Here is a 23,210-nt window from a genome sequence, read left to right as displayed (position 1 = left end):
CCTTGCCACATATCCCCATGGTTTTATAAATTTCATTAGAAATGTCCTAAAACAAAAAAATCAGCCTCACGAATGTACTACACACAAGGTACCGCACGTTCGCCTGACTGAAGAGTACCGAGAAAGGGGACAGTATATATAACATTCAAAATCAGTACACGTTTCTACCCTAATTGGGATTTCTTCAGCTGAATAACTTAGACAAATTTAACATAGCAGAAAAGAAGGATTAGAGCAAGAATTATCTTAATAGAATTATGAATAAACTATAAAATAAACCCTCTACTAATTTAGAAAAATGAATAAAAAGAGAAAAACAATATGTATTACAGTATTTTCACTGATCAGTAATAGCATATACCAAATTACTAATGTCTTTAATACACAAAAATTTGAAACAGCCTACAAAAGTGAGAACACAAACTTGAAGATCTTCTATAATACTTATACAGTTACTACACATAATAAATACTTAAATTCAGGAGTTTACAAATATAAAAGTGAGGGATGCAATGCTAGTTACATATGTCAGATGGGCAGAAATTTTCAGGTAAGGAATCAGGAACGTGTCAATGCTAAAAATCATAAAAATTTTCAGTAACGAGTGAATATGTGTCTGATTTTAATGACTCATACACATTCCTGACAAGGATTTGGTCATTTTGCATAGAGCAAAAAAAAAAAGGCCTTTTACGTAATATTCTCGAAGATATCAGTTCCGTTCCCCCTTTGTTTTCCAGAGATTAATTTAATGAATGAATACATGAAAATTTCATGGCATTATTCTCTCGATTCCATATTTATTAAGATAAGCAACGCGTTTATGTTTCAGTGGTGGAACATTCTGCTTCTGAGAGAGATTATATATAAGAATCATGTATGTTGTGTAACACAGGATGACAATCTAATGATGTTAGATCTTCAAGGACATTATTTGCTGATTTTTGCTGATTTTAATTACATTCAGTTTTTGTGAAGTGTCCAGAATTTCTAGTAAGAAGTTTATAAGGTTGACACATTTTGGATATTCATAATCAAGGTTTTATAATGGGTATTCAAAAAGTAAAATGCAAGACCGTAACGGGTCACATGGCCCAATACTTGGAAGGAAGATGATGATGATGATGAAAATGTTAATGTCCCATTTTATAGAACATAGTTAAATTACATCATTTTAGGATCCCAATGTATTCGGACTTTTTGATCAATAATAATATGTTGGTAATACATTTCTAATTTTGTTATTTTAAACATGTTTGTTTTAGCCATTAACCATCTAAATTATTCAGTTGAAAAAGGTCTGAATAGGGTTGAAACATGTACTAACTGTACACGACATATATACTGTATTGCAGTAGTAGCCAAATGCTGCACAGTTCACAGTGTGTACAGTTACCGCACACTGACTTTGCACGTGTGAAGAGCTTGGTAGGCGTGTCCGCTCTCGGGGAGAGCAAGACGTAATGTGATGGGGAGCACTGACTGTAGAGGTGGCCAGCTGTATTGTATTACGGAACATAGCATTCTCGGTTCAGGACGGCGGTTCCTTGCAAGTGCTGTTGCATTATGGAAAGCACATCAAAAAAGAGAAGAAGTGGCAAAAATTTGCAATCCTTTAAAGCACGTTGGGAATTGCAGTTCTTTTTCACGACTGACCGAAACAATTCTAAATGCTTATTTTGCCATCGGACTATTGGCAGACAACGTAAATTTACTGTCGAGCGTCACTATAGCGCTGTCCACAAAGAAGAATATGATACAATAGCATTTTGTATGTGATATCTCGTTAAATAAAATGTTTCATCACAGGTTTACTCAAACAAGGACATATCGTATGGATTTGTATTTATTTATTGTATACGACATATTAAGCCACAATAATACAATAATCAAATATTGTGTGGTGTGAACTTTCGGACTCAGTAAGAATGACTGCTATGACTTGTTGGCTGGGGGTGTTGTACAGTTGTTAATTGGTGGGGAGGAAGAGCAGCATTCCCCTCCCAAGTGGCTAATCGAGTCGGCACGCTGCAGTATGGATGGACATCACTGGCATAGACAGCGGCCAGCGCCTTCGTTTGACAGCGATACCAACGCTCTACATGTGATTGTTTTTACCTGTATAGATGTTCCTGAAGAGAACGAAAGTATTGTGAAGTAAAGTGTCGGATGTAGTGTGGTCACAACCCCCTCAGTAAAGTTTAAGTGGTTTAATTTTTATTTTTTTTCTCTCGAGCTTAGCTCGAGTTTGCAGGAGGCAAAGATGTAACAGGTGTGTCAACAAGAAAGAACAGCCGCAACTAGTCCCTAATTAATGTAATTTAGAATATTGCATATTATAGTATTGAAAGGTGGACCATTACTACATTAATTTAATAATGATATCGTAATATGGTATAGCAGTATCAGTAAAATCACAAGAGAGTCAATATTTAATTTTTCCAAATAACATATGGACTGGAAGCATTCTGGTGAAGGATGTAACCTGATACTCACCATAGTTAAAAACTAACTACTTTGTAAGTAATGATCCAACAATGAACCATGAACAAAAATAACACATATTTCAAAAAATGGTCATAGTACCTCTCATAACTGAAGTACTACTGTGAATCTGAAGATAAATAATGAAAATCTGACCCCCCTTGTATAGCAAAAGAAAGTTACCTACTATCTGCAGTTCTAAGACCAACAATACTTGCGGCAATTACACCTGAGGCGACAGCAGCTCCTACTTTTGTATGCTGCAAATTTACGACAGATGCCACTTCATCCAAGCTATCCTTGCGTTTTCAACAATGGCAACCGTTTGCTGTACGCTGCTTGTCCTCAAGCAACGCGGCCGGTTGGAATACGTTTGGATAGCAGTTGCAGATTGTTTGACGTACCTTCGATTCCTTGTTTTGTCTTGTCAGACAACCAAGTGGGGTACCTCCGTGGGTCGTACGACGACCTGAAATAATCCTGGATCTGCACACTGGCCCGAAGGAAAACACGGACCCTTCGATTTATCGGAGGCTCTTCCTGTCCGTTGTTGGCCGCTATCCAGGTTCAGTCATCTACACGGATGGTTCAAGGACAGATACAAAGGTGGGCTGTGCGTTCGTTGTCGACAATGATAGGTTTCTTTTTGCTCTCTTGGAAACCTGTAGTGTGTACACAGCAGAGCTCTATGCTATCTGTGCAGCTCTGCAGTACGCACTGTACAATGAGCGCCGACACTTTCTTGTGTGTACCGACTAATTGAGTTTGCTCCAGTCTATTGATACGTGTTTCCCTCGGCACCCTCTGGTGCAGCGGACCCAGGACCTGCTGGCCGGGTGTTCGGGTGCCGGCACCAGAATCACGTATCTGTGGCTAACAAGCCACATGGGCATAGAGGGACACGAGTTAGCAGATCCGGTTGCCAAGGAGGCAGTTACACTGTCCCCGTTGCCTTTCCAGGTTCCAGCAAGTGATATTCGCTCTCAGCTGAGACATCTGATTATGTCCCATTGGAAGATGGAGTGGCAGGCAATTCCACTTCCCAATAAGCTGAGAGCGATAAAAGGAACAATGAAGGTATGGAAGACTTCCCTTCGGGCTTCACGGAGGGAAGCCGTGGTATTATGTCGTCTTCGGATCGGCCATGGTATCGTGACTCACTCGCATCTTTTGAAAGGAGAACCCCCTCCAGTGTGCACCTGCGGCGACCACCTTACCATGGTGCACATCCTAATGGAGTGTATGGACCTGGTCGATCTTCGCCGGTCTTAACCTCCCGGGTACCATATCCCTTCTCTTGTGAAAACCGAAAGCCATGCTCTAAGGTCCACTGCTCCACCCTCCTAATAGCTTGCTGTAACTGTCGCTCTGCGACTGCCATACTGCACGAGCTATAGTACAGAGCAAAATCGTCCACATATAGGGAGTGACACTAAGGACCGATCCCTGTGGGACTCCATTTTCTTGAACGTGGTATTGCGAATATGCCCTTCCTACTCGGACACGGAATAGACGGAGGGACAAAAAATTCGCAATAAATACCGGCAAGTTACCTCGGAATCTCCACTGATGCAGGACTGAAAGGATACCATATCTCCATGTGGTGTCGTAGGCCTTCTCCAAGTCAAAGTAAACAGCTACCAAGTGGAGAAACACATCCTGGATAGAGCTCTCCAGGCGTACCAAGTGGTCAGTGGTGAATCGAGCGGTTCGGAAACCACACTGGTACTCGGATAAGAGTCCTTGTTTCTCCAGGCACCACACGAGTCAGGGATTTACCATCCTCTCAAATAGCTTACACAGGCAGTTTGTAAGACAAATCGGTCTGCAACTTCCTTCTTTGTCAGGCTCGAGGACAGGAATGACAATGCCCTCTCGCCAATGAGACGGAAAATCACCCTCTATCCAGATTCGGTTGAACACACGAAGGAGATATATTAGACTATCATCACTAAGGTGTTTCAACATCTGGTTATGGATGTTATCCGGTCCAGGAGACGTGTCCTTGCAAATCGCTAAGGTGCTGCGGAGTTCCCACTCCGTAAAGGGCACGCTGTAGTCCTCTGAAGCTTGGGTGGCAAAACTAAGGTGATGACGTTCTGCCTCCCGCTTCAGACCGAGGAAATCATGATGGTAATTCCCGGAGCCAGATACACCCGCGAAATGACTAGCTACATGGTTAGCAATCGCGAGAGGGTCAGTGGCGACACTGCCTGCAATGGAAATTCCCGGTACAGGAGATGATCCTTGGATACCTGAAATCTGTCGAAGCGTAGTCCACACTTGAGATGATGAAGTATGTGACGTCATAGACGACACACATCTCTCCCATGAAGCCTTCTTACTTTGTCGAATAAGAACTTGCGCCGTAGCGCGGAGTTTCTTAAATGTTACCAAGTTGGCCACAGTAGACTGTCCACGGTAACGCTTATGAGCAAGACGGCATTTTTTAATGGCTGCTGCTATTTCATCGTTCCACCAAGGAACTAGTTTGCGGCGAGGAGACCCTGAGAAGAACGCAATTGGACTCCTCAGCAGCAGCAAGAATAACTAGGTTGACGTAAGTTATTTCCTCGCCGACGGTCCTCCTGATATAGTCATTAAAGTCAGCTAGTGATGTATACTTTGGCCATTCAGCATGTTTAAGAATCCATCGAGGGGGAGCCTCAATGGATTTATGTTTCAGCAAAGTAAGGATGATGGGAAAATGGTCACTGTCACAGAGATCATCGTGTGTATTCCACCGTAACAGTGGAACCAACGTTCGGCTGCACAGACATACGTCTATGCGAGAATATGTGCCGTAACATACACTAAAGTTAGTTGGTACCCCTGTGTTCAAAATACATAAATCCAGCTCTGTTACGAATGTTTCCAGCTCTCTTCCCCGGGGGCAAGGCATCTCAGAGCCCTATATGGGGTGATGGGTGTTAAATCGCCCAATAAGGAGGAGGTGAAAGCTGATCTATAAGATCAGTGACATCATTTATGTTAAGAGGCTGGCCTGGTGGGAAATCAACATTACACACTGTTGCTATGACAGGCAGAGGTACCCACACCGCAATTGCTTCCAGTGGGATCCTTAGAGGAACCTCTTCGCTACAAGTATCAGAACGGACAAAAATGCCCACGCCACCAGACGCCCGGTGGGCATAATATCGTTCTTTCGAGTATAGTCTGAAATTTCTCAAGACTGTATGATGACCATGTCTGAAGTTGGTCTCCTGAATACAGACTATACTCGCTGCGTACTCACTAATGAGCTGACGTAACTCAGCAAGATGCCTGTCATAACCGTTACAATTCCACTGTAACAGTGCCATAGTGTGGACTATAAAAGGAGTGTTAGGTTATGAGCGACAAAATGCTCGCAAGCATCTACATCCGTAGATGTAGAGGACAGCGCGACATCCATCCCGTCATCAACAGACGGTGGGGATGGCGCCCAGAACTTTGACGCTTTTCGGTGGCGAGCAGGTCCCCTACAAGGAGAGCATGCAGGTTTCGGAGCAGGAGTACCTCCTGGCGCAGACTCATACTCCCCCCCAGATGGGGGACATGACTCCTCCTTCGCAGGGGAAGTCCGAGAGCGCTCAGCAAGGGCGCTCTTCCTCGCCGCCTTCTTTTCTGGTTTAGACGGGCTGGGAGATGGTTTCCCAGCCCTGGTCGACGATGCCGCCTCCGTTGGCTGGGGCACGGCTTTCGCCAACTTCTTAGGGAGGAGAGACTTGGCATTCCCCCCCCCCTTGCTGTGTCGGCTGGGAACTGCCAGCCGGCACAGACTTCTGGTTGGTCGAAGGTGGGGTGGTCCCACCCTTCGATCTTTTACTCTTTGCGACGTTGCTGGGAGCAGCAACAGTCGCCTTGGGCGCAGCGATCAGCACAGGTGACGATGTTGTAAGTGATGAACCTGGAAGACTCTGAGCTATCATGCTATAGTCGAGTGTACGGGCAGGTGTATTCGTAGAATTAAACTTACGGCGCGCTTCCTGGTAGGAAAGACCATCCAGGGTCTTGATCTCCTGGATCTTCTTCTCACTCAGGTATGTCGGACAGTTCCGATCCTGAGGAGAATCAAAACCGGAGCAGTTAGTGCACTTGTACGGAGTTGTGCACTCCTCCGCGCCGTGACCTACTCTCCCACATGTACCACATTCAGGCTGATTCAAACAGCGAGATACCATATGTCTGAATCACTGGCATTGATAGCATCGCACAGGAGGCGGGATGTACGACCTCACATCGCAACGATAAGTTGTTACCTTGACTTTCTCTGGTAACACTGACAACTTTAAAGAGACAATGAAGGGACCAGTGGCAACGTCTTCACCGTTGACCTTCCGCGTCATGCGCCGGACGTGCGTCACGCCACGGTTCTTCATGTCTCCCATTAACTCGTCGTCAGTGTTCAAAATAAGGTCACGGTGAAAGATGACTCCGCGAACCAGATTCAAGGACTTATGTTCCTCCACTTTGATGGGGATTTCGCCGAAGTGGTCGCACTTAAGCAACTGATCAGCTTGCAGTGCTGTTACAAGTCTTCATAAGCATACTACCGTTTTTCTTGAGGTCCTCAAGTTCGCCGTAGACGCCTTCAATGTGCCTACTAAACTGGATCGACTTTACCAGCTTAAAATCATGCCCATCGGTTCTGGTAGCGACCAGAAACCTAGGGAAGCTGGATCCCATTCCTTCACGCTGTGCGTGTTCCCAGGGAGTTGAACCTCTCAGGGAAGCAAAAGTTAAAGACTTCGGTGGGGGACCACCTTGAGGGGGGCGACTTTGTTTGGAAGCCATGCCCGAAAACTTCCTCCTCGAATCCCACCCACTACGATCAGGGGTCTCTGTAGCCGAACCAAGCAGCCAAGGCAATACCCACCTGGTCATAGCAGGTACTGGCCTGGGTCCGATGTTGGACGATGCCTAATACGGGATGACTGAGGCAATGAGCACTAGGACTCCCTTCCTCCAGTCACCCGCAATAGCATGTACGCCATAGCATGTACAGAGCACTAAATATAGATAAGGAAAAAAAAATTAATAATAATATGTCCTTCTGGCATTCGGCTGTGCGGGAACCTGTGTTGTCAGGCGGATACTACTGCCAAGGTACATGGCACTCCCACCCGCAATGTTCCTGGGTGGGCAATTGCGGGCTTTTGGGCGTAATCGCACACGTAAGAGGCCCATCTCCGGGCAGCACGCACATCAAAATTTTGAAATAGTCTACATCTGACCCTCGGAAAATAAAAAATAAAGAAGGGACCAAGGGCACATGACCCTTTAAGTCGCCTTCTACGACAGGCAGGGATTACCTGTGAATGTATTCAACCCCTCCCATCCACAGGAGGTCCAACACATTATACCAAACCGCAATCCATGTCCGCGCCTAGGTTGCCCCTTTCAGTCGACTCATAAGACAGGCAGGGGATTCCGCGGGTGTATTCTACATGTGCGTTCACCACCCGCAGGGGGTAGTGTGTTTGGTCCGCGAGAGGTATTTTATTTCCCTGAAGTCCCCGGCAAGCCGGTTAGGGCCCCCCTATCCGCTACCTGGGACGCGCCACGTGGGAGTATCACCTCTCCCCCTGCTACGCCAGCGTAGTAGGTTCGTGGTGGGTATTTATTATCTACCGTAGTATTCCCATGTTTTAATGTGTAACCACCTGCCATCGTGTTATTTTACTATATCCCTATTCATATTATTAAGTGTCAAATTTTATTATTATTATTATTATTATTATTATTATTATTATTATTATTATTATTATTATTATTATTATTATTATTATTATTATTATTATTATTATTATTATTATTAGTTCATGTAGGCATAATTATCCCAACAGTGGCTACACTCACCATAGTTAAAAACTAAGTACTTTGTCAGTAATGATCCAACCATGAACTAAAATAATACATATTTCAAAAAATGTTCACAATACCTCTCGTAACTGAAGTACTACCGTGAATCTGAAGATCAATCAGTGGCGGCTGGTGGTTTAAAAGTTCAGTGGTGCACAATTTTTACCAATGATATAATATGATTAAAGGCTAATTTTCAAATCTAGATACATCAACAATACTTTTTTATTATTAAAAATAAAACAAATATTTTACATTTCTATTTTCAGGAATATTACTACAACGCATTAACATTTTTTTCATGTAAAAACTCTTTTACCATATTGAAATGAAATACTTTGAGGTAGCCTAATTCCGATATTGAAAAAATATCCTTTTGTGATGTATCTGGTTTTGAAATTAAACGTCGCGTGGGCCTACCCATTCGTTTCACCACGGATTTTTCCTCGGCAGTCCGTTGCGGAAACGGCCTAGACATTAAAGACTGCACCGAATTCATAATCTCGCAAAATACCACTAACTGATAAAAACGCACAATAATAAAAACACATGCTGACACAAATGTTTACACAATTAAATCAATAAGCTACTTAGCTTGTACGCACATAACAAAGCTCACGACTATACTGAAAGAAATGGCGGTGTTTATTTTCAAATTTAGAGCCATTAGTTATATATCCAGCCACGACCGACTTGATGCGTTGCTCTAGCCAAGGATCATATCCTGCTCTAGCTAGTTCCTTACGCAGCGAGGGATCCAACCGGCCGTGATCCAGCAGATGAACTTCCATCCGGTGTCGCTAGATGACACTCCTGGTCTATAACAGAATAACAGAACCTCACATTGAGCAGCAACGGTCTCTAGCGACTTTGCTAGTAATTGGTTACGTAGGAGCAAGGCCCGATTTGCAGCTTCGCTCTAGCTAGCTCCTTAGCGCAGCGAGGGATCTAGTCGGCCGTTGTAGGAGGAGCCAGGTTGATAAGCCTCCATTTAAGCAATGTATAAGAAGCCACGCCTATCTTTTCCTATCCCCGCGCTCCCCTCTACCAGCTCAAAAGCACACTTCTAGCAGCCCCGCGCACCCCTCGAGCAGCCCAGGTTTCATCCTACCTAAGGTTGACTTACCGCTGCAAACTTTTCGGCTCTTGCAGTGAACATCTAAGAATACTGGCTTGTAAAGTACCCTGTAGTCAATATTTGCTCTTTCAAGCTCTTGAAAGGTTTGTCTTGTTGAATGAAAATACAGTAGTTGAGTAATCCAAATTATAAAACTTTACCTAAAATAAACGTAAAAAGTTAATGGGGGTAGCACAAACCTGCAACCTTATGGAGAAACCGCCCCTGAGATCAATAATGAAAATCTGACCTCCCATGTATAGCAAAAGTAAGTTACCTGCTATCTGCAACTCTAAGACCAACAATACTTGCAGCAATATGGTGAGAACACAAACTTAAAATTATTAAATCATTTACATACTTGATATTGAATATATTACTGAAAACAATCAATAATTAAACAAACTTAATTATAGCCATATCCTAAAATTGAAAATTGTGACAAACCTTCAGATAACGGCATACTGGGGGTGGCTGAATATCACTCATCACCAAGGGTTTACTTCCAATGTCAGATGAAATGATTAATCTGCGTCCATCAATTTTTTCTGACTTACACCATGTATCAATAAATAGAGCAGCTAATTCAGGGCATGAAGGAATTATCACATCTGTCAAAAGAATTTCACGGCCAAAGTCAAGAATGACAAATCTCCTTGCAGCAGAATGCATACTCTCAACCACAAGTTCATACTGTGGAGGTAGAGAAAGAAGCTCCTGCCACGGCAATACAGTAATGCTGTCTGCAACCTGAAACAAAAAGAAAATTATATAGAATGGTAACACTTCGTATGACCACTCTTTCACATTTTGTATCCCGCTGTGGGTGTGGGACACAGACAAAGAATATGCCCATGATATCCTCTGCCTGTCGTAAGAGGTGATACCCCCTGTGGGTGAGGGTTGCAGGCGAAGAATACACACACGGTATCCCCTGCCTGTAATAAGAGGCAAACTAACTGCCCTGGTTTTCATTCTCAAGATCGAAACTGTCCGGTATATCTCAGTGAGAAGATGATCCAGGAGATTAAGACAATGGATGCTCTTTCCTGCCATGAAGTGCGGCGTTAGTTCAATTCTCTGAACACACCTGCCAACACATTCGACTACGGCATTACGGCATTATAGCATAGTTTCATCGTCTGCATCAGCAATACCAGTGAAGATCGCTGTACCCAAGGTAGCCATTGCTCCTGTAAGCAAAGCCACAAAGAATAAAAGCCCGAAGGTGGGGACCACCCAAAATTCGACCACTAAGAAGCTTGTGCTGGCTGGGAAACCTCAGCTGCACAGCCCATCTAAACAAGAAAAGAAAGCGGTGAAGAAAGACGCCCCCACTCCTTCTGCGAAAGGGGAATCATTCCCTCCATTTGGAGGGTATGCATCAGCGAAAGCAGGTCCATCTGCTCCTAACCCTCTGTGCATCCCTCATAGGAGGAAACTCTGCATCTGAAAAGCATCTAAAAATAACTCAAGGCATGCATTACCTCACCCAGTGAAGAGGTGATGCACATTAAGCAGTTATCTCCAGCTTTGGATGGCGATATTAGTGTAGGTTAGAAAGTGTCTCGTCGCTTAAAATCGAACACTTTTTCAAAAAGACAAAGCCCACACTATGGCACCGTTACAATGGAATTGTAATGGTTATGATAAGGATCTTACTGAACTGTGCCAGCTAATCAGTCAGTTCATGGCGAGTATAGTCTGTATACAGGAAAATAATCTCAGACCCAGTCATTGAACAGTCTTGAGAAATTTTAGACTATACTTGATGGAATGGGATTATGCCAACCGGGCTTCTGGTGGCAATGGTATTTTCACTCATTCTGACACCTACAGCGAAGCAGTTCCATTATGAATCCAGCTGGAGGCAGTAGTGGTATGTATTTCGTTACCTGTCATAGTTACAGTTTGCAATGTTTATTTTCCACCAGGCCATCCACTTAATATCAATGATATAATTGAAGTTATAGGTCAGCTCCCACCTCCTTTCCTTTTATTCGGTGATTATAATGCCCATCACCCTTTATAAGGGCTCCAAAATGCCTTTCCCCATAGGGAGGGAGTTGAAACAGTTAATAGGAGTGCTGGATTTATGCATTTTGAATACAGGGGAAACCAACATATTTCAGCGTAGCACACAGTACGTTCTCCCGCATTGATGTTAATCTCTGCAGCCATGCACTCGTTCCCTGCTTCGGCCGGATGTCCACAATGACCTTTGTGACAGTGACCATTTTCCTATTATTCTTAATTCATTGAAACAGAAATCCATTGAGGCTCCTCCCTGATGGATTCATAAATGTACGGATTGACCTGATTGATTGATCACTAGCTGTCTTTAACGATGCGAATAGTCACAGCGTAGACAACGATATGACGTATCACACAAGTTATTTTTGCTGCTGCTGAGGAGTTCATTCCATCTTTTTCTGGAACTTCTTGATGAAAACTTGTTTGTTTGTGGAACAAAAGAAATTGCAGCAACTATAAAAGAACAACGTCACACTCATAAACACTACTGTAGAGAGCCTACTGCGGCCAACTTGGTAACATTTAAGAAACTCTGTGCTAAGGTACGAGTTCTTATTCAACAGAGTAAGAAAGCTTCATGGGACAGATATGTGTCTTCTATGACGTCACATACAGAGTCATCTCAAATGTGGACTAAACTTACACGTACTTTGGATGTACTAGGATCATCATGAGTACCGAGAATTTCCATTGCACGCAATATAATCACTGATCCACCCACGGTTGTTAACCATCTAGAAAGCCATTTCGATGATTGTCTGGTTCTGGGAATTACCACTGTGATTTCCTGGCACTGAAATCAAAGCAAAGGATGAGACAGAGAGAGAGAAATTGAAAAAACTTCATCTAGCACTCATACCTTAACACACAGTGCACTCTGCAGACTGTGTCTCACCAGAGATATACCTGAACTGGCTTCTAGTTGGTGAACATGATATCATGAATCCACCTATCTCCCACCATTCTCAATCTTAGTTAAGCCATTCAAGCTTCAGAGGACTATAACGTGCCCTTTACTGAGTGGGAACTCTGCAGCATCTTGGTGCTTTGTAAGGGCATGGCACCCGGACCAGATAATGTCCAAAACAAGATTTTGGAACACCTCAACAAGAATAGCCTCTTATACCTTCTTGAGGAGTTCAACTGAATCGTGACAAAGGGTGAGTTTCCATCAGTGGTGAGAGGGAATAATAATTCCTCTCCTAGAGCCTGATAAAGATCTTAAACATGCAGGAAGTTCCAGACCAATTAGCCTCACTAACTGTGCAAACTATTTGAGAAGATGGTGAATCACCAACTCATGTGGTGCTGCAAGAGACTATTCTCATTTTTTCTGTACTGAAAATCTGTTAAAAGGAGAATAATAAAAACTTAGTTTTCCACCTGTTCAATACTTAACAAGCAATGCAATATTAGGATCTCATCCTTATTTTATTGCCTAATTATTAACACATAGTACACGTTTCGTTCATTTTCTGAACATCTTCAGCCATAATGTCTTTACAAGGTTGATTGGTAACATTGATCTAGAATTTATATATATGATTTGTCGTTAACAAACTTATTAATAACAATCTTTAAGAAACCTTATTAAATACAATTATTTTATATATTATGCAGAGATGCCAACTTTCAATAAAGGGAATTCGTAATGCAGCCGTTAGGGCATGGGAGGGGGGCGGCGGCCATAGAATTTTTTTCCGAGATCTTACTAACTTACATATCATTGAAAAATCAATGAACAACATACAATTCTACCAGATGCAACCTATTCAAAGACTGGCATATAAAGAGTGTATGATTCTTACCTGCTAAAGTAACAGGTGATCTGCAGCTGCAGTACATATCTGAGTGGAGGTTGAAGGATCATTTCTTTTGTTGAGTACTCTAGTTTCTCCCTTAGCAGCTTGTAGTTCTTGTTTGGTAAACGTACACTGGTGACATACTTTTTCTTTTGATATCATGTGCATCCTCTGCACAAACAGAGCACGGAATTCAGTCTTGTTCTTCCTCATCAAGCGCATCTGAAAAATCGCTGCTACACACACTACAAAACACGTGTGAATGAGATTTTGAGGACGCAGTAAACAGGGCCATTCTTTCGAGTATTCCTCCATAAATTTTTCAACTATTTTTGGTTTATTACTAGCGTCACTAGTCACGGTAACATCATCACACGTATTTTCCTGCACAAGAAATCTCTTCGTTATTTCAAACCTTTCGCAATTCATAACACACGATCTGGATATACCCTAGAAGGGTAACGTATGTAAATTTGGCAACCAAAATCGCAATAAATACTTCTTCAACAGTCACGCACACAGTATTAACAACGAAATGGAGTTTGTCACCACTTTGCTGCCAAGGAACTCGCATACTTGCATGGAAGTCTGATCATGTGACGAACAAAGACAACAACTCCACAAGATGTACCACTTCACAGGTGCCTATTTTTCCGGTACTAACAGCCTAACAGCTGATGCTTGCGAGCTGTCTCTTGATACACTGCATCGCAGTTCCTCGCTAACTCTACGCTCGCCAACTTGGTGCTCGAGGTGAGTTTCCTTCCTTTCTATTTTTTTACAGAGCACTTTCTCTGTCACCAATTTGGTAATGCTAACATACAGTTCAAAAATACGTCTCTACTTTTAGGTCCGTGTTGCTTCGAGATCGTTCTAAACTCATTCAAAACCACCTGAAAATTGAAATTTTTACGGTATCTCGTCAACGCACGGCCTCAGCCCCAAATTAATATTGGATCAACATTGAAATACAGAGCTAATACTTATAGCACTTCATCAAATCAAGCTGTTTTAGAGCAACTGTACAATCACTGTGACAATAGATCTTTTATTCTAACGGAAGATAATCTGCACATTATAGATGGTGCTTCGATTACATATTATGAGCAACTGTTTCATCTTAAAAAAATGGGCTATGATAAGTTATTTTACCCATGTAAAGAGAACACTACTCTGGAAATCAGCCATTAGTTTAGCATTTTAGAAAGTGCCTAATGACATAAATCTTTTTTAAAGGAATGCTCTTATTACTCTTCAAGGCTAGTTGTACATACTTTATAGCTGTATAAGTTTTGCCCTATAAGAAACATTTTATCAAAACTGGGTGTTACAATTAGTTTTATAATAGTTACAACAAATAGATCATCCAAAGAGCTTTAAAAATGTACATAAATGTTTTATGCTGTGTCTATTATCCCACGAAGATTAATCTAGTCTCTGTATTTTAATTACAAACATTTTAAGTCACATACGTAATTGTAAAATTTACAACTTAGCATAGAAGGCCCTGTTTATGCTCTTACTGGTACAAGTATTTCACGTAGCTTTTTAAAAAATCCTTGCAACAATTTCCTAGGCTGATGATGGCACAGGAAGGTGCTGAAACCAATCCCAAAATGACAGATAATAAATATATGATATTCTAATAATTTCACTATTTTATTGTATTGAACAGGTGGAAACCTTTATTCTTTTCTGTAACTGTAAATTTCAATTCAATACAGACCAAAAAATGAAATTCATGACATTAAAAGACATACCTTATGACAAAATTGCGGCCTGTTTGACCGACATAGCTGGAATTACAGGATTGGCATTCGAATTTGTAAACTCCGGAGTTCAAGTATTTTTTTAATAATAATAATAATAATAATAATAATAATGTTATTTGTTTTACATCCCACTAACTACTTTTACGGTCTTCAGAGACGCCGAGGTGCCGGAATTTAGTCCCGCAGGAGTTCTTCAACGTGCCAGTAAATCTACCGACACGAGGCTGACGTATTTGTGCACCTTCAAATACCACCGGACTGAGCCAGGATCGAACCTGCCAAGTTGGGGTCAGAAGGCCAGCGCCTCAACCGTCTGAGCCACTCGGCCCGGCAGTTCAAGTATTTATTATTATTGTTGTTATTGTTGTTGACAGTGTACATATTGAAAATAAGTTTGGAGTTGGTGTGGGAGGTTCTAAAGGCTATTTTAATGTTGTGTTTCTTAAAGATATTAGAAATCTGGTAAATGCTACTACTGTTGAATGTGAAAGTGGAATACTTCTCTTTAGGAGTGGAATATTTTCCTAGGGTAGTCTTGGGCCTGTTCTTATATCTATTGATGATTCTGTTGATGAAGGTTCTACTGAAACTATTGTATTCTGCAATACTGTAAATAGTATTAACCCTTTCCCGCCTACATTTTCAGTCCGCTTATCACCAGATTTCAACCTATTATTTAGAAAAAATTGAAGCAGAGCACACTGTTTCAGAAAACGTTAAATATAATAAAAACTGTTGATCACAATGTATTCATAATTTCAATAATATTAGAAAACATACTATCACATCCATTTCCGTATTCATTGAGTCATATGGTTGTTCGTTCAAACCTCCCCCCCACTAATTGTGGTACTCGACACAAAGGTAGGCTCTATTTGTCACATTCTCATGTTGTATGAATCCCTCTAAGCCAATAACTGTGTGATTCTGGAAGTGGAATGTATACTGTATATCTGCTTCTATTTCTCCTGACCAAGTGTCTTTACATTCTGTATCCATGTTTCTGGAATGTGCCTGTTTGAATGCTGCATTGATATATATTCACGTGGCCATCTCACTGAGTAGTTTGTCTCCTCCTAACATATGTCAAATTTTATATACTTCTCGTAATACTCTTTCGAAATTGTGGACAGGTTCAACATCATCCATATAATCATTCGGAGTAACGAAACGAAATATTCGTGTTAACTGAAATGCCGCGGCATCGCAATCAGGTCCGAATTCTCGATATCCGTTTTCACTTACATCACTGTTATCACTAAAATTATCTTCGTTGATACGTTATTCCCTCACTAAAAATTCACCTCCATCCCTACTCAATGATTCTGTGTCATTTTCGTCGCCTATATTCAGCTCTGTTTCAATATCCGCAGTATTTAATCCCGCCATGTTTACGAACGAAACAGTTGTCCCGCGCTCGCGGAAGTTCAAGACCGTTTCCTAGGCGACGTCAAGACAGATTATCGCTCTTCTTTCACTTCTTAAGCTTTGTAGATCATACTGCGTGTTCATAAATGCCTCATAAACACTTCAAAGCCGAAGAAAACAAAAAACTATCACATAGCTCGCATACGTGTGGAGATAACGCACCCGGGCGCTTTCGGGCGCTAAGGACCAGAAGGCAAAGCGAAGAGTCGGGCGCTTTCGAGCGCTAAGGGCGGGAAAGGGTTAATTTCTTTTTTTATAATTCTTGCGAGATAAAGGAACAGTTAATGTTCTGAGTAGAATGAATGGAGTACGCCCATCCCCTAGTTCCGGGTTCCGGAATTATGGGAGAGAGTACTCTTTTATTGCAATTTGTTCAATTTTGATACATGCTTAACATTTAACATTTTCCTCTTACATTTGTTTAACTATACTGAATAAAATTTGTTTTGTCCTAGACGTTAGCATTGCTATATTGTCTAGGACAACATGTATCTTACCTTAATTTATTTATACACTTAAATTAACGAAAAAGTGATCATTATCAAACAATATAACTGCTCACCTTGCGGCAAACTAACAAAAAGCACACACTTCTACTTCATAACAGAAATAAATTAAATAAGTGTGAATACCCACTTTCCAGCAGATACTACATATTATGTGAAACCTTTTCAGGCAAGTCACAAAAGCGCCTTCACAGGCATTTAAATAACCTTTACAGGTATATCAATCTGTTCCACTGCATCCTTAAATGCCACCATGTATCTTACCATTACTATATTTGACGCACGTGCTTGTGTAACAGTAATAATACTTGTAGTTATTGCTAATATCTTTTCGTTTCCTTCTGCGATATACTTCTTGAAATCTTATTAACTCATACATATCTGCTATTTCCGAGATCTCTTGTTGTACAATCATCATATTATCTCTCTGCTGCGCTAGTAACTTTCATTGTCTTCACACCTTACACTAATCTACATATGCAGAAGTGCTGAGTCAACACTGGGCTTGAGATAGGTTAGGCCTATCTCTTCCTCTCCCTACTCTACTGTACTACAGCAGCCAAAACAAACTAATTAACAATCCCACAGCAAATAAAACAGGCTAACACACAGCAAACGACCTCATTGTAAGGAACTCATTACTGTTAACATATTGATGAACTAAATCTGCTACTTAGAAATATACAATATCTAATATATGAAGGAACACTGAACAACTATGAAAGAAACATAGTGCTAAACTTATAACTATAGTCGCCCTTAGTTTTTAGCGACTTAAACTCTATAATGAATACATATCTGATATACATTTACTATCATTTACCAGTACTGTTATTCCTTTCTGTTATTACTAATCTCATTTTAATTTCTATCTTCCACATGTTTCTTAGAATACAGAAAAATTTAGCTAGTTTTCCTGGGGTGATCCATTCTTTATTTAACAATTTGGTTATTGTATAAAATTCTTTCTCTCTTTCTACTTTTAATTTATATTCATCTCCAAGGTATTTAGTTCTCAGTGCCTCCGTTCCCTTACATGTTCTCAGTAAATGGGCTTCTCCCATTATGTCGCCACAAAATAAACACTGATTTACGTTATGGTTCTCTCTTATTCCCATATTTTTGTATAAACCCAAAAGCCACCACAACACACCTCTTAGTTCCCTATTTGTGATTCTATTTTTTCTTATTGACATGTTTTGGATAATTCCACAAAATTCTACTAGTGTTCTTTTAGTTTCACATTCTGCCCTAATCGTCTGTCTCTCTATGTCCTTTACTCTAATCGTTAATATTTTAATGAAGCTGTTTTCTTTACCGTTCATCTCCTTATCCCAATATAGCCCCATTCCTATTTTGTCTAACATACTTTTTACTTTCGATAACCAATAATTCTCATCCAAGTGTCTCATCTGGTGCTGGTAGGCTAGGTTTAATATTCCCCCCCCCCTTCTCCTCTTTTTAATCTTAACCAATATTTTACTATTTTCTTACTTATGTCTGCTTGGATGCTGATATCTCCATATATAGTTCTCACTCCACTATTTGCTGAACATTCTGGTAGGCCCATTATTATTTTACAGAATTTGTTACTTATGACATCTAGTTCTCTTTTATCAACTTATATACCCCATATTTCAACCCCATACAGTGCTTTTGATACCACAAGGTCATTAAAAACATTTTTATGTAGTTTGTATTGCTAATTAGGCATCTTCTTTTCTAAGGCCTTTGTACTTGATAGGGCGGCCACACCTTTTATTTTTGCATGGCGTATCTGTTCCTTCCACAACCCATTCTTTGTTAATATCATTCCTAAATATTCTAATTTATTTACAACTTCTAATTCAACACCATCTAACCACCATCGCCTTTCATTTCTTTTTAATTTATTTCCTCTTTTACAAACCATTACTTTTGTTTTTTTGGTATTTATTTTCAAATTCCATGTATTGCAGTATTTCACCATTTTTTTGAGGTTACTTTGCATACCTACTGTTGTTAGTGAGAGCAGCAGGATGTCGTCTGCGAAGACTAGACCAGGGATCTCTTTATTGTATAAGCAAGGGCTAGTCCTATTCTCTTTCGCTAGGCATTCTATTACATCATTAATAAAAAGCAAAAACAGTATTGGTGATAGTTTACATCCCTGCTTAAGTCCAATGTTCGAGTGGATCTTTCCTATCATTAAATCTTCTTTGACTTTAATTGAACATATCACTTTGGCATATAATTCTTCTATGGCTTTAATCATTTTCATTGACATTCCTATTCCGGCCAGCTTCACAACGACAGCCCGTCTGCTAACTGAATCAAAAGCTTTTTATAGGTCTATTGCTGCAATGTATAGTCTACCACCTTTCTTTCTTATGTACTTATCCATTAATGTTTTGATTATAAATACATTGTCAGTAGTTCTCATTCTTTTCCTGAATCCTGGTTGGTATATCGAGATAATAGAGTAATCTTCTGCCCATTTCATAATTCTTTTAGCTAAAATCCCAGTGTAGATCTTACTTAGTGAGTCCAACAGTGTAATCCCCCTATAGTTGTTCGTATTCGATCTTTCTCCCTTTCTTTTGTAGATCGGGCAAATTACTCCTTCCTGCCAAGATCTTGGAATTTTTCTTCCCTCAAATATTTTATTGAATATTTTAGTTATTATTTCAATCATCTGACCGTTGTTACCTATCTCTTTCCAGAATTCATGCGTAATTCCATTAGCAGCACCTGATTTTCCGCCCTTCCCTTTTTTCATTACATCTAGTACCTCGTCTGTGGTTATTATATCGTCTAGTATAGGCAGCGTAAACTCCATATGTCTCAGTATACCAATTTCGTTTCTGTTCTCTACCCATGTGTCCTTACCCCCTAACAACCCCTTAAAATACGTTAACCATTCCTCATTAGATATTTTTACTTGATCATAACTTTTATAACCTTTACATATTGTGCTAATTTTGTTCCATACTTTCTTTGTTTCATTTTCTTTACAGTACTTAAGTAACATTTTTGATTCTTTGTCCTGCCATTTTCTTTTCCTATCGCTTATTAAATCTTTGTATTCCTTCCTATGGTTACAAAAATCTACTCGTAAGGCCTGAGATCCCTCATTTCTATACCTTTTTAAAGCCTTGATCACTTGATTTTTCTTCTCTTTACACTCCTCCGTATACCATACATTTCTTTTATATTGTCTACTCTTACTCACAACCATTTTTTGACCAGCTACTTCTATAGATCTTTCAAGCATTCTTATTGCTTCATCTAGGTTATTATCCTCTATCATATACTCCATGCCTATTCTCAGAATTTCAAAGGTTTTACCCCTATAGTAATCTCTAAATTGTTCTCTCTTTTCCTCACTCCACCTGTATCTTACTAATTTTCTCTGTTCATAGTTAAAGAATTGTTTGTCTACTTTATTATCTTCCTCTCTCAGTAGCCGAATAACAACTGGGAAATGATGAGACGCTGTCCAATTTTTTACCTGGATTTCTTTAATAAGAGTTAAAGCCTCTCTAGATGCCAGCACTAGGTCTATAACACTCCCTCCTGGCTCTACAATATATGTTAGGTTGCCTGATTCATCTCCCGGCCATCCCCCATTTAAGACGTGCAATTCCTCTATCGCACATATTTCTAATAATTTCTCTCCATTTTTATTACACTCTTTGTCTTTGCTGCTCCTTCTTTCTATTAATATTTCCCCGATTTCTTTATCATATAATGGATTATTTAAGCCAACCCTTGCGTTAAAATCACCCATTATAATTATTCCTGCTTCTTCATTTAGTAATTTTATCTGATTTACTGCATCAACGAGCTCTTCAAAGAAATTTTCCTTCTCAAACGGGGACCCCGATGGGTGATTGTAACCAAAGCCAATAAACATATCTCTCCCCTTTTGATTACCTTTTTTAGTTTTGACCCAGATCATTTCCTCACATCCTGATTCCCATATCTCCACTTGTTTGCAAATTTCGTCTTTTACGATAACTGTTATCCCTCCTGGGTGACGCTCTTTCGTACTCCTTTTATATTTTGTTTTACTCCAGACCTTAAATCCCGGTATTTGCACGTTTTTGCTAGGCGGCAACCATGTCTCTACTATCCCAATAATCTCACTCTCTCTCATTTAATCTATAAATTCATCATTTCCCAGTTTACTTAATATACCCTCTATGTTGATTAATCCCACTACCCAGTCTAGTTACTTGTTCATAGGTATATCTGATGCTACCAGTGCCTTGCTTCTCGTTATTCGTGGTTTTTCTATTTGTATAATAGATCCACTTGGGGAACTAATTATTTCCTCCTCTGACCCTCTAGCTTCCTGAGACCTTGTCAATCCTTTCTTTGCCCATATGTCCTTTAAATTTACCGCTGGCTTACGTTTCTTTTCTTCTTTTCTCCCTGCGGTGTCTTGCTTGCTCTGGATCACTTCTCCTTCTTGGGTTGATCTCCTGGGTTGGTGATGTCTGGTTTCTGTCGTCACAACATCCAGTTCGTTGTCCCTGCTTGGTAGGTTTGCACACGTACCTGTTGACTCAGGAGTGCTGGCGTCACTCACTGTACTGCTGTTCTTCCGCTTGGCTGACGTATCAGGACAATGTCCTAGCTCACGGAGCTGACCAGCTGTCCATGCCCTGCTCCACGAATCGTCCGATATAATGAGTCTGTTTCCACGTATAAAGGCTTTTAGTCCCGAATGCCTAGCTTTTCCTTGATGAAAACGTAATGTTCGTACATTCTCCATTTCTTCCTTGTCGAGATCTTTCTTGATCCATATCTTCGTGCCTTTCAGGTTTCTCGTGTTTTCCAAAATTTTTCGGGCCTTCAAACCAGATACCATGCAGACTTTTACTGGTCTTTTTCCCATATTTCTTCCTAATCTAAAGGCGTTATCAATATCACTCTCGTTGCACTCTATTTTCAAATTCTCTCTGATTAGAGAGAGTACTCTATCTATCAAGTCATTGAAGTTCTCTCTTCCTGGTTCTGCCAATCCGTAGATTATTATGTTTTTCCTCCTCTCTTCTTTCGACCGTGTTTTTTCTTTTTCCTCGAGTTTCCTTAATTTTTCTTCTACCTCCAGTGCTTTCGTCTTCATACCATATATTTCGTTTTTATTTTGTGATACACTCTCTTTTATATCCTTCAGTTCTGTTTGTATAAATGATTTCAAGTCCTTGAATTCATTTTTCTGTTCTAGTAACATTTCTTTGGTCTTTTCTGCATGGCATTCTTGCATGGCCTCTTTAATCTTCTCAATATCTTCCCATGTCAGTCCTGGGCCAAGGTTCATCTCCACTCCGCCAATCACTAATAGTACCATCACTACAACTAATAACACTACTGTATGAGTGATGTTGATATCGTTATTCACTGTTTGTAACGACTTCCTCCTACATCGGGCCTGCCATCTTCCTATAGCACATCTGTATTGTTCGATTGACACTCCCATGTTCGCGCACTCCTATACTTCCCGCACGTTCAGCACTACGTACGTTCACCTCGCTAGCTGAATTGCAACTGATGTTCTGAGTACCATGCTATTGTAAGCTGCTTTCTTATATATGTCGGGGTGCAGAGAAGTTTGTTGGATGGTAATGATGGTATGGGTGGGTTTTCTGTATATATTAAAGGATAAAGTGTTGTTGCAGTTGCACATAATGGTTAAGTCTGGGTAATTAAGGGCATTATTGTTTTCTGACTCTATAGTGAATTTTATATGTGGATCAATGGAGTTGAGAAGTTCAAGTACTGTATTGCCGTTAGTAATACGGTAAATATCCGCAAGGATCCCTGAAGCTGGTGACTCCATGGAAAGACCCATCTGTTGGTAAATGACATTACTGAAAGTGAAGAAATTGTTATTCTATGTAAATTTCAGAATCTGAATAAATTCATCAGGCGAAAGCCTCTCGTTAATTTGCTGAATTTTGAAAGACTGTTCTTAATTAATTGTACGTGTTGTTAACGGGCACATAAGCATACATGTTAGAAATATCAAATGACTGAAGAGTGTGGTGTTTGGATAAATTAAGGTATTTAATTTTATTGCAAAATTCTATGGAATTTTTCACTAATGTATTGGCTTGAAAATGGTACAGTAGTGTTATTTACGGAATTTGTGAATGAACTGAGATATTTTATAAGTCGGACTATTCCTGAAATTGATAATGGGTCTTACGGGGAT

General features: G+C 40.4%; 1 protein-coding gene across 1 annotated transcript in view; it reads right to left on the bottom strand.

The window, feature by feature from the left end:
• The window catches only part of Bruce (BIR repeat containing ubiquitin-conjugating enzyme), a 1,406,664-nt gene that overhangs the window by 971,575 nt on the left and 411,879 nt on the right, over positions 1–23,210 (bottom strand). The window contains exon 23 of the mRNA XM_068225988.1: positions 9,914–10,216. Coding sequence (XP_068082089.1) covers positions 9,914–10,216 — 303 coding nt within the window. The remainder of the gene's footprint in view (positions 1–9,913; positions 10,217–23,210) is intronic.

The sequence above is a fragment of the Anabrus simplex genome, chromosome 2 (assembly GCF_040414725.1).
Source record: "Anabrus simplex isolate iqAnaSimp1 chromosome 2, ASM4041472v1, whole genome shotgun sequence".
In the NCBI taxonomy this organism is placed as follows: Eukaryota; Metazoa; Arthropoda; class Insecta; order Orthoptera; family Tettigoniidae; genus Anabrus; species Anabrus simplex.
Note: the sequence above shows the minus strand (reverse complement) of the source record. Positions and strands in the feature narration are given on the sequence as shown.